The sequence below is a fragment of the Scomber japonicus genome, chromosome 9 (genome assembly GCF_027409825.1).
Source record: "Scomber japonicus isolate fScoJap1 chromosome 9, fScoJap1.pri, whole genome shotgun sequence".
NCBI lineage: Eukaryota > Metazoa > Chordata > Actinopteri > Scombriformes > Scombridae > Scomber > Scomber japonicus.
Window position 1 is genome coordinate 25,856,959 of NC_070586.1, and position 19,405 is coordinate 25,876,363.

The window sequence follows — 19,405 nt, forward strand, 5'->3', positions numbered from 1 at the left end:
GTTTCCAGGTCCCTGGTGCTCAGTGTCATGGCTCACTGGGGCACATACATTGAATGGAGCTATCGTTCATGTTATTAATTACACCTGTGTTTAACTGCTATGACAAGCCAAAATGTCTTCAGTAATAAAGTTTTATTACATTCTTCTAAGTGAAAACCTCTAAAGATAATTATGAAAAGAGAGTAAATCATCATCATCAATCAATAGAAAACTACATTTCTGATACAGTCCCAAAAGTAGTGTCCCTTAAACTAAAATCAGTGTACCTACTGTATCAAGGTGATCAAATTTGAGACCTACTGTGCAAATGAATGCTCCTTACTCATAGAACTTTAATTCTGCCATATTGACATCTTTTCATGCTGAATGTGTATCTTATTTGTTATTTGTAAAACTACAACTTCAATATGTATGCAACTGCTTCTGTAGTCACTTGGTGAAAAGCTGCATCTGCAACTTGCCATCATAAAATGTGTTTTATTGAAAGCAGAGGTTCAAAATTTTGGCAATATATTGCTGACATATTGTATATGTGTGTGTGTGTGTGTGTGTGTGTGTGTAGGCAATAAGAGTCAATCAACGTACCATGTTGAAGATTAACGCACACACACACACACACACACACACACACACACACACACCACACACACTCATAGAGCAGGAGGACAAGAGTAGAAGAAAAAAATAAATTATTTCATGTCTAACATTCCTTTATCCCTCATGTGCCTGCCTGCTTGGCTTTAACAACTGAGCCGTCCCCATCAATTAGTCTAGATGCTGGACTTTCATTGAGATTAAGTGACTAATATCAGTGCTTGCTCACAAGAAAGACACTTTTCACGTCTGCCCAACAATCTGCTAAGTCAAAACACATGTGGTGATCCAAGGCAAAAAGCCTGCAAGGGGTCTTCTATGCAATGAAAAACAGGTGCTCTACTTTTTGGCCATGTAATACCCCATTTAGCCTCTGGAGCAAAGGTTATCCAGCTAATAGCTGCCTTGTGGTGCACTGGGAAGCGCTGTGCACATGGCCGGAGTAAACATCTGGGACGAATTGTACATACTTGCAACATATGCTTCAAGTTCAATTAAAATGAGGCCTTGGCACATTTATTAATCTTTTTTTCCCTTTCACTCTCGTTCTCTCTCTCTTCTTCCCTCTCTCCCCTATAGGCCTGTGCCATAAAAGAGGCCTCCTTTGACCCGTCCTTCATACTTACTCATACAATCTGAAGCTGTACCTCATATCGAATGTAAAAAAAAAAGAAAAAAAGAAAAACTCATATCCAATGTAAAAGACAAATTTGTTAAGCCTTGAAATTCCATTTGTTCTGCACTTAACCAGGTTTGAGGGAGAGCAAAAGGAAGAGAGAGAGAGAGAGTACCGTATGTGTCAGGATGAAAGAGAAAAAAAAGGCAGGGAAGGGGACGATTGAGGGAAGGGTAGAAGGAGAGAAATATAGGCGAAGAAAAAAGAAAAATGCCCCCCTTTCAACTTTCCTACAGCCCAAATGAAATGCTAACAGTTGAGGGGAGCAATAGATCAAAATGTATGAAGCCAGAGTTGGTAAATTGTAGCCTTTGTGGCGGCTGTGCTATCCAGCATCCCAGCCCTGTGTGAGCACAGAGAGCAAGGCCTTCTTATGTGGAATAATCAGTTTGGCACCAAATCTGACGGAGGCTGCACAAGCTGCTGCTGCACCTCATTTCAATATGAAAGTCCAAAATGTATTTCATATAATCTGCAGCTTTTCAAATGCCTGTATTTGTATTTTTTCCCTGAGAGGAGGTAGGAAATGCAGTGATGGAGAACAGACGTAAAGAAGGGGTAAAAAAAGGTTCAAGGTTGCCTGGTGCATATCTTCAGTCAGTGGCCCCCTGTACATTTCAGCCTTGGAACTTCACAGCCATGAAACTTTGCTTCTGCATCACTGTGGGAGAGGATGTAATGCTCACGTATCTTTGTGTGCTCATCGCCCAACTGGCTGCCTGGCTGACTTATTGCCTGACTTACTGTTGGGATGACTATTTGACCATCTGCAACATAAGTGTGCTTTTTTAACCATTTTACTGCAGACTTGAACTTGTAGCCCTTAAAATTGGGAAAGGTTGTAAGCAGGGTTAGAATCGTATAAGAAAATTCAGCATTCAGCATGTCCTGAGGCATAATAATTTTAAGATATCAAATTGCCCGGTCAAAGGCCTTTACAATTACCATTGCAAACAGCCAGGGTTTTCCTCCAAAAAGATTACCAAACCAGACCGTGCAAATTACCACATCTTAGCCTACTAACCTTTATATTGCTGGAGTGTGGCTGTGAGGCATCAAATAACAGCTGGACTAATTTCAAATTCAAGATATTCCCGTCAAGGTGCTTTACGGGTTTCCACACTAAAGTCGTTGGGCTGTACTTAAAAGCTCACGTTAGAATGTGTCAGAGCTACACTTCCTTGTTTTACGACTGCTCAAGTCTGATCACACTGTGATATCAAACAGAAAATTGTCTTCATTTCAAATGTGCCACACCAAAACCCAGACAACCCTGTAGATGGTCACAGAGCTGCTGTTGCATTTCAATTACCATCCCTGAGTGGAACATTGACAAAGTACTGTATCCTATCCAGTGGCATTTGTTTCAGTAGCTGTTCCTACAGTGTAAACGAGCAGAGGCAGTAAAGCAGCCACCTGTTGTTACCTGATAGTGTCTGGACAAGCCCAGATGCTGTTTTACTGGGACATAAAGGAGCAGTGAATGGGCCTAAATAGCTAACTAAGCACTTTATACGGGGGCATGTTCACAGGAAACAGGGCTGAAGTGTGACTGTAGTAACGTAAATTCTCTATAGTGTTATATGGAGGGAAAAATTAGGATACTGTACCAAACTGCAGTGAAATACCAGACCAAAGCAAAGCAAGCCACAAAGAAGAAAGGTGAGGAATGCGCTGTGTATATAACTACAGAGAAAACTTTTCCAAAAGGTGAAAAGGTTGTACAATCTTTGTACAAGTGTTTGTGCCTCAAGCAGTGACTAAACAGGGGAGGAGATGGGAGGGGAAGATCGAGTCATTTCACTCGTCTGCTTGTGTTTCCGGTCTATGAAGCAGTGTCAACTCCTCCTGAGGCAGTGTGTGTCTGTGTGTGTGTCTGTCTGTCTGTCTGTGTGTGCATGCATGTGTGTATGTGTTTGTGTGTGAGTGCATCCCTGACACAAGACATAATTACCTTGTCATCTTTGTCAAAATCCTCATCCTCGTCCTCCAGCAGGTCCTCCATTGCTTGCTGACAGTTGCAACGAGAAAAAACAGAAAGAGATATAAAAATGTTTATGTAACAGCTATGGTGCAGATAAACATTAGATAACACAGGGTTAACATTGGCAGAACACCCAGAGAGGCATATTAAAGCTGATTGGTTATGCTTATGTCTGGCAAGAGTTTGTTAATGAGTATGGAAAGCATGTAGATAGCACAACTATTGGATGGGTGTGTGCTAATGTGTCAGAAGCTTCAGAATGGTTTAGAATTACAATTTAATTTTAGAAACATTCTGTTGTTCAAATGCGTTGACACTTCTGGAAATGTAAGCAAATGCTCTGGCTTTGAATTTCAACGGGCTGAGGATTAAAGCCTATTCATCCACTCAAATCGCATTGCACAAAAGCATTCAAATTTTACACTATTCAGGGGGACAAGACAGCACAACTCTTCTTCTGATTCCCTTTGGTCTCTCCTGACCTCTATGACCTTTGTACCCGTCTCTTACCTCAACCTCCCATTTTCTACACATACATCAATCTATCGTTTCATATCCTCTCACAGAGTGGTTTTCCATGGAAGAAGAAAGAAGGAAACCTGCAGCACAGAAGGCAAGTCACAAAGAACAGCAACTATGTGCTTCAGTGGTCCAAAACCGATGAAACTGGAGCTGCTGTAGCTCTGAAGCCCCAAGACACCCCAATACATACTGTACAACACATAGAAAAAATGACAGAGACACACTTCTGTGCACGCAGTCAGAGACACATACGAATACAGACTACAGTAACAATAGCACATGCGAGTTGTAGCTTCTCCTGTTCAGTAATAGAACGAAACAAAATTAGTTTTACATACGCGTTAACAGGAAATGAAATGTAGTAGGAAAAATGTCTTAATGGGAAATGCAGTCCTTCACATACACTTCAGACCTCTATATGTATGTGAAAAGCAAGCCAAGAAACAAATGTCTTGGGGTATAAAAAAAAGGTAGCTTGAGTCACTGTGTGTTACTGTATCTGATTTGTATTTAATGATACAGTGCTTCACTCACTGTGTGTCTTTGTGATCGGGCACAAGTTCACGTATGATACCACCAAAGAGAAGAGTACAGATCGGTGCAGAAACTCCTATCCATCCTCTTCCTGTCAATCACAACATCAAAGCTACAAGGTCATATTGTTGCTCCCAATTTACATAAACAAACACCCGTATCATAAGCCTTACAGCTGTCAACCTCCCGACCCCCAAACCATAAAAACCTTCACCCAGACTCAACACTACCACAACCCCCTAACCACGTCCAGAACAGCACAGACTAGTTTGGAGAAATCCAAAAATCATTACTTAACGAGACAATAGCTTTTGTCCTTTTTGTTTTTCATTGGAATAAGGGGGAAAACTATGTGGCGGCTGACATAAGCCTCTTATGTAAATGCAGCTTCTCGACACAAACAAAGAGGAGTTCAGAACAGCAGAGTTGAGAGGGTAGAGTCAATAGTGCGCTATGTACCGGTGCATGTGTGTGTGTCTATGTGTATGTGTTCTATCAATAGCTCTTGGTGACTTGGGCAAAATGATGTGCGTGCGTGCACGACACTCCTTGTTGAAACTGTCTGTATAGCAACTGGTTATTCCCCAGTTCACTGAGACTCCATCACTGTCTAGAAAAATAAGCCCGACTGTTCACAGTTCACAATCTCTTTATTGATGGAGAATACATTCACCACTACTATACAAATACCAGAGAGGGAATTCTTGCGCTCAGCCGAGGCAAAAGATGTAGACATGATACTGTAAAATGAAAGCCTTCTGGCATCTCTAAACAAATGAACTATAACTGTTTATAAAGTCATCATGGTTCCACCCAAATCCTTTCACCCGTGCCAAAATACAAACATAATGGATTCCTCCACACAGAGGCTTTACTAGGGCATGCCTGGCACACGCTCCGAACTTTAAACAAAGAGAATGAGCATGAGCTAGCAGGAGAAGCATGACCTAGAGAGACAGAGAGAATGATAGAGTCGTTTGTCTCCCTCTGCTCTCCGCTCTGCTCTCTCTCCTCTATCGCCTCTGGTTACAGAGAGAAGTCATGTTTCCTGTGATGAGACACAGTGTAAAATTAATAAATAAAAAGACATGGAACATGTCATCTGCCCTGAAGATTGCCACGGCTAAATGCGCACACTGAAGCTACTGTCTCAGTAAGGGAGGATATAAATTACCTCAGTGCAGCCGATGAATTCCAAGCATCTTCCTTTCTCTCCTTCTACCTTTCTCTCTATTTGTCTCATTCGTTCCCTCTTTCTAAGACCTGTTTGGTGTATGATATCATTTGTCTGCTTATCCCCCCATTATCATGTTGTTTGAATTACTATCATTACAGCAAGGCAGCATCAAAGCCTTGCTGTCGACAGGATCGTGTAGAGCTCACATTGCCTGCAGAGCTGCTCCAGTCAATTCAATATCTGGTGAGGTGGGGGATTAACATATTCAGACCTATTCAAATAATACAGGGATGATACAGGCTACTCTTACAGATTACACTGTGCACCATAAATACATACAAAGATGGTGATAATATAAAATACACAGAAAGAATATAAGTGAGTACAATGACATTGAGAGTTCAAACAGCTGTGTATTAAAGTAAAATAAAGTCTATGCATACATATGTGGCTTTGTGACCTAAAAAACTGATTTGAAATAATTACATTTTTTCTTATTTTATTTTTTTTGTTTTTGTTTTTTATATACACCTTGTCTTTGTTCTGGAGTGGTGACACTTCATCTGTAAATGCAAATATTGAGTTAAAAAAAGAAGAAGAAAAAAGAATCGCATTTCTGTAGCACTGGCTCATATCCCAGCAGGAGCTCTGCTACATTGTTCTGATTACTCCTCTCTTACTGTACTGACCATCAATACAAAATACTGTCCATGGGAAGACAGAAATGAACTGGACCATGTGTGTGAATGGCTTAATCCTTTATCACACTTTAGTCAAGAAAATGCAGCTACTGAACCAGATCATAGACGCAGTGTAGTGTCTTCTTGTTTAGGTTTCTGTAATTCTTCAGTATATCCTTGCATGACAATTGCTTTACTCCATTTAGTGACTGATGCTCAATATCTTCATGTTATTTACATTCAGTGTTACAGGGCCAGATATGTATCTACTGTTTACTGTTACTCTGCGTCAGTTAAAGTGAACACAGATACTTAAAAAACTGTCTGGGGTGAATTTCAAAAAAGTCTGGCAAGACAGACGGAATCTAAGGTAGCTGAAAAGTCCAGACAGTTTTTGGATTTGATGTTTTCCTGTCTGTGCGATCCCCTGCTGCACACACTGATTGACTGAAAATATGATGAAAATGTTGTTAGAATGGTAAAGGGGAACAGGGGAAGGACATTTTTCAAGAACTGTGTGTCTATCAGCAGAGAGGCGCAGGTAGATATTTCTACTACCCTACTGATCCCCAAGAGGAGCTACTTGCACACATGGAGCGGCACAACAGCACCCCTAGAGTCTTTCTCAAGGACAAAAATTGTATAATCTTGATTTATGTCCAGTTGTATCCCCCTTACTCACCTAACTCTGACAAAGCTTGCTCTGGCTCCTAATAAAGTCACAGTAAAGTCAGTTTAGTGTGTGGTGGTTAATTTGATTGATTTTTACCTAAGATGTTTCTGCGACAGAGCAGCACCTGACTGAATATACTGGCTGTGCATGAGAAGTTGTGTTCACTGAAAGCTAGCTCTGACTTTAATGTTGGAAGATTAACAGTAGGATTGTACCTTATAGTTCCTATATGGTAAGTGAAAAGGGTCAAAACAGACTTGGAACTTAGGTAACAGGCAAGGATAAATAGACTGTACGGAAATATCCCGGAAAGTTTACAGCTAACTTGGCAAGTGTAGAGGACCTTTCGAACTGTACTTTGAGGGGCTTCTTGGTATTTTCATGGAAGTAAAACAGGATGGATCCTGTTTGGATCAATGAAACAAACACACAAACACACACACTCCACATAGGAATAATCTAAATTCCACTACCTGAACTAGTAGCTATGTCAGTTCCCCTCCTAACCTTCCCAATGATGGCTGCAGGGGGAATTGACGTCAAAGCAGACATCCCAGCGAACATGAAGATATACTTTCTCCTCCTGTTTTCTCCAATTCCTCCACCCCTCCCTCTCTCCATCCTCCTGCTGCTCTTCCTCTTTGATACGTGAGGGGGTTTTAACCTCTCCAGCTGCTGAGGTTTGGCCGACTGGCTGGCTGGGGGATCTCAAGGCCCTACTTGGTATGCGCTATCCATGAGTGCATGTGTATGTGTGTATGTGTGTGCATATTGCCTACACCACAGTTTCTGCAGACTGGGGGAGGGCTGTGCGTCTGATAAGGGCTGCTGGCTGAGCTTGGCTGACCCATGCGGGCCCTTCACAAGCTGTCAGAGCCGCGGCCCTCAGAGGGGGGCCCTTCCATCTGCACTGCCCCAGCCAAGGCTCACCCAGCAGGGGGCTAGATAGGGGTGAGGCCGGGGTGCTACCAGGAGCTGGAGGCTGGGGGTGGGGGTGAGAAGGGCGGCTCCATATTCATGAAAGCAACACAAAATCTGTGATCACTGGAAAAGATGTGTTAGCAATGCTTATTTTACTATCCCTCAACTCAATGTACATTTCGTCATTGCTTATCGGCTGACAAAACAGCAAGTACAGTTAGTCAGAGATTCAACAGCAATTTACAGGAAATCACAATGATCATCCTAGCATTGAGATAGTTGGTAAATCCAGTAAAGACGTTTGTCCATCTCAGACAGACGATACACTTTTGTGTTATTGTTTTTTTCGTGCTCAATTGTGGAAAAGACACTTGATACATATGTGATGTTCAGTCTATTGCACATACACTCACATCTGTAGACATAAGGCTCAAGGTTTAAACTGAAAAACTTGCCAACAGCTACAGCGGGTTTACTGTATAGACAAAACAACAACAAGCACTGAGGCAGACACCCTGAGCTGCTGACGCTGTTAGCAAAGAGCACAGACAGTTACAAAGGTTCAGTGTGATGAATGGAGTTAGACAAATGGAAGGAAAGGAAGAGAAAGAGAGACAACATGATGAAAAGCGAGGCTGGGAGGATTCTGCAGTGGCATTCCTGATGCTCCCGATGCTCCCGTCCCGCTTCAAACTATGCCCGTCGCCTGTCTTTCTGCCTGCCAGACTGCCATCCTATCTGCCAGTTTAGCAGAGACAGAGAGGCAAGCGAGAGGAGCAGAGAGGAGCAGAGATGAGCGCGGTGATGTCGGGGCGGCACGGGGGAAATCAGCGGGGCACAGGCGCTCCCAGTTAAAAGTGACATGACCTTTTGATTTTGTCACCTGTCACCAACTGCCATGTCTGACTCTGCACCGAGGAGTGCCTGCCATCCACCGCTGCTTTCCTCTGCCTCCGTCTCTCTGTCGCTCTGTCTCTCTGAACGCCTCTCTGTCTTTTTTTGTCTCCTGCTCCTACTCCATCTCCTTTCCTTGTCCTCCTTTTCCTTCCTCAGTTGCAGCTTTATGGGGAAAAAGTGGAGGTGTGACTTTCTGGAGGAGTTGAGGTATAATAGGCTGTGTTCCCTCTTTTTCTCCCAGCTTTCTTAATATTTACTCTTCTCTAACTGTGTTGTGCATGGCTCTTAATGAGGGCAGATGTCAAGGCACAGTGTGTTGAGAGATGCAGCATTTTTTTGAGATGCAAAATCAGGGAGAAAATAGAATAGTTAAAAATGGCAATGAAGTCTTGTTCTAGAAATAATACAATGTTCAAATAAAAAACAGACATTATTACTGTCTTGGAAATAAACCTGATTGTTTTTGTACTAATGAACAATACACACCTGTCTCACTGAGTGTTTCACAGTTAGGAAAGTAAAGATTAAACTTGTACAAGTAGAACTGTGTGAATTTAAACAAATACAAAAACACTATTAGAAGAAAACTTTAGTACATTTTTTTTTAACTCAGGATGTTGAGAGGGTTGAAAATAGTCAGCTGTATCTTGCTGTTGGAGGCACGTCTGTAAGTGTGAAGTATCTTAAGGCCATTAAGGTCTTCTCTTCTGTAATGGGTTAGCCGATTCAGTGGGTGAATCTATGTAATGGTCTGAAGCATGGGATAAAGAGGATGGTCCTCCAGTGTGACGAGGCCTAATTGCCCGTCATCCTGTGGTAGAAAGAGACATCACCATGTTCTGTATGTGCCCTCTACGACAGCCTGCACTGAAATTAACACCTTCGTAACATCTGGTAAGGGCCTTTCTGGGCCAACAGAACGCCAAAGAAGGATTTCTATTGGGATGTGTCCGTGCTCGTTAATCTCCATGCCCATCATATACACTCATGCAAGCAGGCACACACATGAATACGACACACTGCTCTGGAAAGACGCACACATACGTGCACACGCGCCTTGCAGCCTTTTTCTCTTCCAGTCTGTCCTCTGGTTGACCGAGCCCATCCTACTGACAGCTTTTTTGCAACAGGTTAGGGATAGATCTAGGCCCCAAACGCTTCCAGGTATCAAAACAAGATAGAGATGGAAAGGAGAAGGTTGTGTCATTAAAAAGCTCCACCTCCCAACAACTGGGGACTCCACATAAATGCAGAAGGACACGATGAGCCTCCTTTGACAGTTTATTATCACCTTTGAATGCCAAAGTAAAAGCAGTATCATACTTTGCATAAAGTCAAAAGCATAAAAGGTCCTTCTCTCCCTTTGTTTGTTTGTTTCAGAGAGCATGTTACAGCATGACATGCAGGTCAGGTAACAGTGTTGAGGAGTCAGGGTTCACAGGTCACAGTGCTACATGATAAGAGAGGAGGTCAGTGACCTTGCTGGTGCATCGCCTCCTTTAATCGCTGTTCTAAGGACGCTCCGACTGCTTAGCAGGTATTGGTCAAGGTTGGGGCGAGGGTAAGGAGCGCTGATCCGAGATCTGTTTGCAAAGCAGCATGTAACTGCACAACAGGCAGTGACCCTGAGTGGTGAATTACAGCATGTAGAGAACACTGTGTTTGTTTATCTGCCATAGACAGGGCTATGGACTGTGGTTGCGGTGTAAAATCGGAGAAGGGTCCTCACATTGAACCCATCAGATGAAGCAAGGCCCTTCAGTTCATTAGGAAGTCTGTACTCAAGTGTATACTTTTTTTGTTTTGTTTTCTCTGTTTCTCCCCCCACACTACCCCGCTCTCTCTCTCTCACTCTTCACAGTGAGTTCAACAGAGATTCCTTTGGCGTTACCCTCACCCCAGACTGTTGGAAAACCACAGCGCTCCGGATGCTGACCCTTTGCTCGGCTCAGCACAATGCTTTAATTTGGTGTGTTGTTTAAAGTAATTAGAAAGCCCTTTCCCTTTGTTTTCTTTTCTATTCTTTTCTTTTCTCTGCCAAGTGCGAGAGGGAAACAGTGAGTTGTCCATGACTTCAGCTTGATAAAGAATCGGAAGAGGAATCCAGGGGATCGGGGGAGGAAGCGAAGAACGCAGATATTGTATGCTCTCGCTATACCCACTTCCCCCACAGATTGGGAAACTCTGAAAACAAACAGGGACAGGACTCGGGGGATACATGTGTCTGAAAGTGTGTGTTAGAGTGCACTGAGTGTGTGTACATCTTTTGCAAACACAAATATCTAATAATACTGCTTGCTTACACAATTACCTTTACTGTACTGTGTTTATCCAATTTCTATTTATTGCTATATGTTTGTATGTGACATAAGATAGTAATATCATGACTGTAAGAGGCAGAGAGTTGATAATGTAACAGGGAAAAAAGGTTCAATGCATTCACCAATCCCGAGGCAGTAAGATTGTAACGACGAGACAAGAGACGCTGTGATTGTCAGAGAATCTTCTTTGTGTCGCCCGTGCTGCTCCGTACTGTTCAGCACAACTATCATAGTGGCAAGAAAAGGAGCATTAATGGTGCTAATCTTTGACAATTAATCCCACTTTCATCGGATATATTGTGGCAAAGAATGTCTGCACACAGTCATGCATATGCATGCGTGTGTTGATGCACACACATACACTGGATAGAAATACAACGCATGTTTTATACACAGACGCATATTGAGTATTTTTATCTCTATATTCACATGAAATGTGAATACACATGCAAATATGTATGTGCGTGTGTGTGCGTGTGTGTGTGTGTGGTGTGTGTGTGTGTGTGTGTGTGTGTGTGTGTGTGTGTGTGCGCAGTGGTTCCACACTTTGGTGGAGCCTGAATCATAACCCTGGAATAAAAGAGAACAGACCGAACTATATCAGGCAGCAGAAAATCACTAACATGACACACCTGCACATTTACATACAGTACAGATGCACATAGCACTGCCACCCCCTTCTCTTCTACTGCACATTTGCTTTAGACTATCTCACCACCAGCCCATAGCAACTTGTCTTTCAGTCCTCTGTAGAGCCAAGCCAACAACACTTGAATTGTAAAAAGCACCTGTATAATGTTCTTAAACCTTGCACATTATGCTCATGTTGGGCAGTGGACAGTTTAATTGAAAGGAGTAAAGACTCAATTTTGCAGCATGGCTCTCATGGTTAAAAACACTCCTGGCCTTGCTGGTCTATTCATCCCAAACAGCTAAGTTGAATGTAAGTTCTCTGAATTCAACCAAACACCCTCAAGTCGCACACTTTAAAGATGATGATATTCAGGCAACCTTCAAAAAAGCAAAATATGCACACACAAAAAATGCCTTCCTGTGGACTACAATTGAGCAAGAAATTTCATGAAAGAAGATACTCATAGTGTACTGAAAAAAGTAAATGTCATTGAAATGGTTCTGCTTTCAGTAGTTTTTCAATATGTTGACCAGACAAGCCTAAATGTGGTATCAGTACATTTATCATTTATTAAAAAGAGGAAATCTGCAAGATCCCATGTCAGCGCATTAAAAGGTGTCCATATCTCCTCTTGTCTCATAGCACGGGCCAACTTTGTAGAACTGGACAGAACAGTATTGTTGTACTAAAAGGCACTCATCAAACAAGTATCAACAGTATAAACATGCCTTAATGTCCTAACCAATTCCTGAGGTACTTGAGAAACAATAGTCCCTTTCAAGAAGAGAAAAGCAATTCTGCATGAAGTAGGAGTTGCATGTTCTCAAACGTATGTTGAGTAAGTGGCACATTACAAGAATATATAACCTTTTTTGCTTCATTTTAATTAGGAGGTACATGGGAAAAGAATATATCATTAGGTCTAGATAAATACAAGCAGAAGGTAGAGGTGACAAATCATCATGCTGGGTTTTGTCTTAAGGCATCCGTGATTTTTTTTTGTCAAGCAATGTCGCCATCTACAGGTGAGGCAAAATATCCTGATTGTCATTTACAAATGAAGAGTGTTTAGTCTACTTGCAATTGCAAACTTTCAATTTTTCACTTACATGACTATATTCAGGTTGTGTACCACAAACTACTAAATAACCGCCAGATAATTGTCAAGTAACAGACGGCTTGCATCTGTCTCACAGGGCTTGTGTGGCTGATTGAATTGTTGACTTTTTAAATTAACAAATGTGGAGATAGAGAATTATAAATAGAGAAGCTTAGCTCTGAAGACTCAGTTAATCTGTGTTGTTATGTTATGTACATTTATTATATTCCATTCTTATGTGTAATAATACAATGACACACCAATGAGCTCTGGTTCATTATAATGAAAAAATGTAATATCAGTAGCAAATCCAATCCAATCTAACACAAAGAATCCTTATGAAGAAATAAATACACACATATAGATGGCGAGAGGAAATCTGAGGTCTGTTAACTGGTTATTTTCAACTCAGTCTCAGAAAAGGCACTTATTAAAATTAATCACTTCATTGTTCACGCTCACTCCATAGTCCAGCTCTCGCTCTCATTTTCACTCCCTACTCTCCAAATGTGCCTGGCCATGATTAAAACATGTCTGTTTTCCATGACATTGCTTTGACATCATTTAATTGGTATAAGAGATAAAAAATAAATGAATTAAATAAATATACTACCAGGTAAGTGGCGTAACGTAGCTCAAGGTGACAGCCTATTATTTCTGCCTTTTCTTTGCCTCAAAGAAGGCAAAGTGAGAAATGTGAGATTGCAGTGAGAAAGCAGCTCAAGGGCTAGATGGATTTTTTAAAATTCTAACAAAACAAAAAAAGAAAAAAAAATCAGCAGATTTTTTTTTTCTTAAACTCCAATTTCGAACAATGTTTACGGCTGCAATTAAATCAAGTGCTATATTTTAAATATCATAAGTTTGTATTATGCTCATCTTCATTTTTCTTAAGAAAAGTACTGTATGTGTATGTTTTTCACTTCATAAATATGCCCCGCTTGTATCAAATCAAGTATCAATGAAATGAAGTTTGCTTGAAAGTATTAACCCTGCATTGTATGCTGGAAAGATGCATTTACAGTGAAATGAAAGAAAGGCGGAGGGATACCAAGAAGCTATGGGGTCACTCACCACATCTTGCCTTGTATCCTTCCCTGATGCAATGAGGATGTAGTTCCAGGCCAATGGCAGCAGCAAAGCCAGGGGAATCATATAGAGTTCAAAGTTCCACACAACGATGACAAAAAGCTAGAAAGAGAGAAAAGACGAAACGATCAGCGAAAGAAAAGTGAGAACAAAAAAGTGAAAACAGTGTGGTTTAGGAATGTATACATTCAGGACCCCATATTGACCCTCATGAGGCAAATTGAGAATGTACGCCGACCATATGTGCGATTGGAAAGGACACACATTCAAAGACATTCATATGCAGAATCATAACCACCATGAAACAAAGCGTAAAAATAAGACTGTGCTTTGACAAAGCTACAGGCTTGGTGGCACAGAGCCTAGGTTCAAAATCCTGACCCTCAAGTCTTTCTGGGCCTTCAGCTGAGGAGGAGGACGTTGAGGAGGATGAGTAAGAGCCGTCAGAGTCTCTTTCCTTCATGCCAATCATTCCAGGGGCTGAGGTCATGTAACGTTTCAGCTGCAGCACGTCAAAGCTGACCCTTCTATACTCAGCCCAAAACCTCAGCATCTGACCTCACACACCCCACACCCTGAGTCCCTAACCCTGTCACTCCAAGCCCCAATACTCTCTCTCCTACCCGAAAAGACTCCTATGCCCCATCTCTAACCTCCTCTTCACCCATCTGCCAAAACCATAACCCCTATACCTCCCCTCTCATCACCAAACAAGAAAAGTACCATCTGAAAATTAACCTTTCCTAAAACCCTGTATTCTGGTTTTGGCAGGTCTCTTTAGCCTCTGACAACAGATCATTGCGGTGATTGGGAGAAGATATCTGTGGGAAAGTAAAATTGCTAATGATGGAAGCTTGTTATTTTATAGCGGTTTTATGTCAATTGTAAAAGAGTATTGTGTCAAATGTTTCAAAGTTTATCTGGAAGAAAAGGGATATTTTGTGGAAATGAAATTTGTTAGAAACAAATAAATCAAAAGTAATTACATATTATCTTTTATCTAAAATAATTTAATGTTGATGATTCTTTTGTGATTACTGCTACCTCACCAGCAATTACAACAAATGCTGAAAATGCAAGGCATGTCTGTGACTCTATATTTTATTAGCAAAATATGTATATCAAAATCAAGTGAAAGAAATCCATTATTTCAAATATGAGCAAGAAAAAAAATTGTAATGAATTATACTCTCTGTAGAAAATGCATCTCTGTTTCACAACCGGGTTTAATGGGAAACTTTCAACAGGGGTGAAACTGAAACCATTACTGTATAAAGCAGATTTATTGGTCTGTGTACCAGTTATGGTCTACCTTTGTTTGGCTGAAATCATCAACAAGAGTGTGTGTGTGTGTGTGTGTGTGTGTGTGTGTGTGTGTGTGTGTGTGTGTGTGTGTGTGTGTGTGTGTGCGCGCGCGTGTGTGTGTAGTTGTTTTTGAGGGAAAGATGCAGAGAGGGAGAGGGGAGAATGAAAATCAAGCTCTTCATCGTGTTTACAATCTAAGGTTAATACGAATATGAGGTTCAACAATCCCTCAAGAGTGTGCATGTAGGTCTGCTGTTACCGTAGTGGAGCCAGTCGGACACACACACGCACGCACGCACGTTCGTACACACTGTGCCGTCCGTATTTAATTTTCTTTGCACCCTCCCACACACACACATGCGTCCGAGAATCAGTGCAAACAACTCCTCGTGACAAAATTCTTATCCTCAGCTTATCCCCTTCTCACATTGAAAAGTTTGAAAGGCTCATATCCAAACTTTTGAATAAAACTATAACTCCATGAAAAATGCACACAAACAGACACTGAGTATACACATTAAAATAGAAATAAATTAAACATGACAAATGTCCAGTACATCTGCATACTGCTCACTGCAAAATTTATTTTCCAAATAAACCCAAATGGCCTTGGTGTAACAACTAAATCTCCCAAAAGGATCAAAAGCTTTCTCTGTCTTCGTCAGACTCAACTACTCTTTCCCACATGTCTTTGTCTGATACAGCTGTATAAAAGAATTGCAAAGAAACTATTCAATAATTCATATTTGTTTACTAATAAGCACACAACCATTTCCTTTCATTTATCATAAAAAGCTGTTAGTGCTGTGTAAGCTCAGCAACAGAAACTCACATGTAGACATACAAAGCAACACATGTTTACACCCGCATTTTCTCTTCAAAATGTAACCACTCTAAAATTATCCATCTTCCTGCAAATTATTATAATTCAGAAATCTGCATAATCTGTAACACTAATAAACACTGGATTAAACTCTAACTAAACAATTAGTAATTGAGGAGCAGAATCATGACTTGACTCAAACAAACAAAGGAGCTCACTTGTTTTAAACCTATTCTGGAAGAAGCTATAAATAACAGCTGAATTACAAACATCTTCATGGAGACACACACAAACTGTTCAATTCAAATAACCAGCTATAAATATACTGTACAGTAGGCTTATAGTGCACAGTAAATATATTTAGCGTGCGGTTCTCTCAACAGGGAATCATTATCACACAGACTAATTAATTGCACCTCACTATCCTGATATTTGTATAAAACCATATATATATCTCTCTCTCTCTTTCATATATATATATATATAGAAAGAGAGATACACACGCACACACACACACACATACATATATATATGTGTGTGTGTGTGTGTGTCTGGCTTTCTTCTGCATATGCCTGAGGCTGTTTAACCTGTCGTCCCCCTTCATTCCTCCTCCATTTGGTTATAGCTGAGGGCGAAGTTTTGACTGGCAGCTGGAGGAACCGGACACCCAGGCTCAGCAGTGGGCAGCCCTGCCCTGTCTCTGTGCCCCCCGGCTGGGTAATAGGGGCCCTGCAGTGCCTAGACCTTTCCACCAAGACTGGACGATCACAGCCACCCCCCATTGCTCACTACACCAGATAGCAGGCTCTTCGCCTGGGGAAGAGGGAGTGGGAAGTAGCCTGCTGTGGATGTCAGTGACCAGAGAAAGGCGGAGGAAAGACAAAAAAAAAAACATGATGAAAACATGCTGGATGGAGAAGAAAAAATACACGTAAAATACTAAATTAATATCCAGATGCAGTCTATGGGAATAATTTGTAGATGACTCTTTGTGGCCACAGACACATTATGTCGTGGTCTGTGACGGCTCATTGTAAGCGTGCGAACACACACATAGAGAGATGCTCACCATGCCTCTTTCCTGCTGTTCTGTTTAATACTTCTGAATTCTTACCTGTCTGGTAATGTAAAACTGTTCATACAAACTCTGTAAGTGTTTTTGAGTCCATGTATATGTTTGCCTCTATATTGTTCAAATTATGCAAACTCTCTGATTTAGTCTTGAGAGAATTAAACAGTAGAGTAATGATATTACTATAATACTATAATTTAATTAATAACTGTCTGTGATTATCTTGCCTCATACTGAACAGTAGTGATTAATATATATTGTGCAGTTAGTTTGGTAATTGCTCCATAGTGGACATTTGATTTTGTATTTTTTTTAAAACAACAACTTAGGCGACAAAATAAAAACAGAGAGATTGACAATTTAAGTTTGCCCAACAAATCAATTTTGTCCTAAAATGTATCATAATTTCTTATAAAATGACTTGCTTCAGAAAGTCTTTAGAGAGAGGACATCTCTAGGAACAAAACTATTCACTTGTCATAAAACAAAGTAAAATAATAAATTCCACTGTCAGATCTAATAACCATTTCAAATATAGTTAAAGGCTGCATTTGAACTGGGCAAGCTTCATTCGAGCACTTACTGAAATTTAAATGAGAATGATAATTAAAATAGACTATCACATACATGAACAAAGCAAAACCATGATGGAATAATTTGTAATATTTTGGCTAAAATACCAACAGACAAAATCAGTAAACTAAATAATTTTGACAAGTCTCTGTAGTTGGAATTAATTGCAGTTAAAATCTTTGATGCTTTTTTCAATATTAAGAAATCCCCTGAACAAAAGAAGATATATTAAAAATGTTAACAAAAAACAAAACAAAAAAAAGACAAGTCAAAATGATTTATTCAAGCACTCAGTGCACACTGAGAGTTGTATCTTGCATTATTTGTTTCAAAACACAACCTGCATCCTTACGGCTCTGAGCCGCAGCACTGTGGGAGGGTAATATTCAGTACTTTGGCTTACATTAACCACACACCAGGCTAACTTTCCCCCTGCTCTGTCTCAGTGGAGTGAAACTGAAGTTTGGATTTCAGAGTTCCCCTTTATCTCTCTAACATCAATTTCCATGCTGGCACTAAGTGTTGCCAGATAGCAAGTAAAAGTCCTGTTAAGTTCGAGGGAACTAGAGAGAGAGTGGGAGATTGTGTCCTGTTTGTGACCGGACTGCCTACACATCATTCAGTGGTGCTAGACTGCCCCCTGCTGTACTCCTGCAGAACATACTGTTGAGCAACTGCAGAATTAACGCTCTTCATCCGATAAAAATCAGCGTGATTCACTTAATAGAATATGTCAAAGCCAGTCATTTTGTAATGATATGGAAAAATATAATAAAACATTCACTATTTTATAGCCATAATTTTGTTATTGCACACAAGTACCAACAAGAAGTACCCTGACTCCTTAACAAAAGTCCTTATGCATTTTCTGTTGAGTCTCTATCTCTGGTGATTAAACTCTGACTTGGTATTCTCTGTTAGTCATGCCACTATATTTCAACTATCATTCATTTTGCAAATCATGGAAGCAGTAAAATGTGAAAGTATATCTTTCAAAGCTGTCCCTTGCTGTGGGCAAAGACGAACTCCCGACTTTAAAACTTTTAAAAGTTAGACAGGTTCTTTGAAGAGGAGTCAAAGGAGCAATTTAAAGAGACCTGGAGTGGTGTGTACCACTGACTGCTGTGGCATCTCTACACCGGGTGTGCATGTGTGTGTGTGTGTGTGTATCAAACTGCCAGACGTGTGCAAACACACACACGCAGATACACACACACTCCAATAGTTGCTTCTTTACCTGTCTTTGCTTTTTTTTTCCCTTTTTTATTTCAGCAGGGTGAATTTTTATCTAAATGCAAAGCAGGTGATAGGTGCTCCAGTTTCCTCTAGAAGTAGCTCCCTTGTCTGGGCTCTCTTCCTGATAAGAGTCCTACTTTGCCTGACATAAAAGAGCCCGGTATCATTTCCCCTGCCTCCCCAACAACCCCCAGCTTGCTGCCCTCGCCCTTCCCTGAGCTTCACAAAGCTGCCTCTATTTGCTCCCAATTCAGGGCCCAATTGCAGATAAAGTTACAGCAAATTTGTTTGGAGGAAGAGCTGCTGAGGCCTGCGGTCCCTCGGGCAATAACAGCCTTGTCTTGCAGGGGCCGTGGGGAGAGCTGGCAGCAGCAGGAGAACAGAACCCAACACCGCTCAGCCCCACAATGGCCTCAGCTCTCCAGGAGGGAAGGTAAAGGGAGGGGAGAGGAAGGGAGGGGAGGATAGATAAAGAGTAACAGGGATGGATGGACAGATAGAAGGGAAAGACACTCAGCTTGCAGGTGTGGAGAGAGGAAGCAGACGTTTAACCCCGAGACAGGGAGACGGAGACACCAAGACCCACCCATACTCA

The 19,405-nt window shown here is 41.1% G+C and overlaps 1 protein-coding gene across 6 annotated transcripts in view; it reads right to left on the reverse strand.

Annotated features, from left to right (window-relative positions):
• mctp1a (multiple C2 domains, transmembrane 1a) overlaps window positions 1-19,405 on the reverse strand; it is a 134,714-nt gene that overhangs the window by 20,683 nt on the left and 94,626 nt on the right. For 3 of the 6 annotated variants that reach the window (XM_053324823.1, XM_053324822.1, XM_053324824.1), the window contains 2 exons: window positions 13,783-13,903; window positions 3,225-3,277 (listed from right to left, as the gene is read on the reverse strand). In XM_053324823.1, the coding sequence (XP_053180798.1) occupies window positions 3,225-3,277; window positions 13,783-13,903 (174 nt within the window). Of the gene's footprint in view, window positions 1-3,224; window positions 3,282-13,782; window positions 13,904-19,405 lie in introns of all 6 variants that reach the window. The other 3 variants (XM_053324820.1, XM_053324821.1, XM_053324825.1) reach the window with 2 other exon arrangements.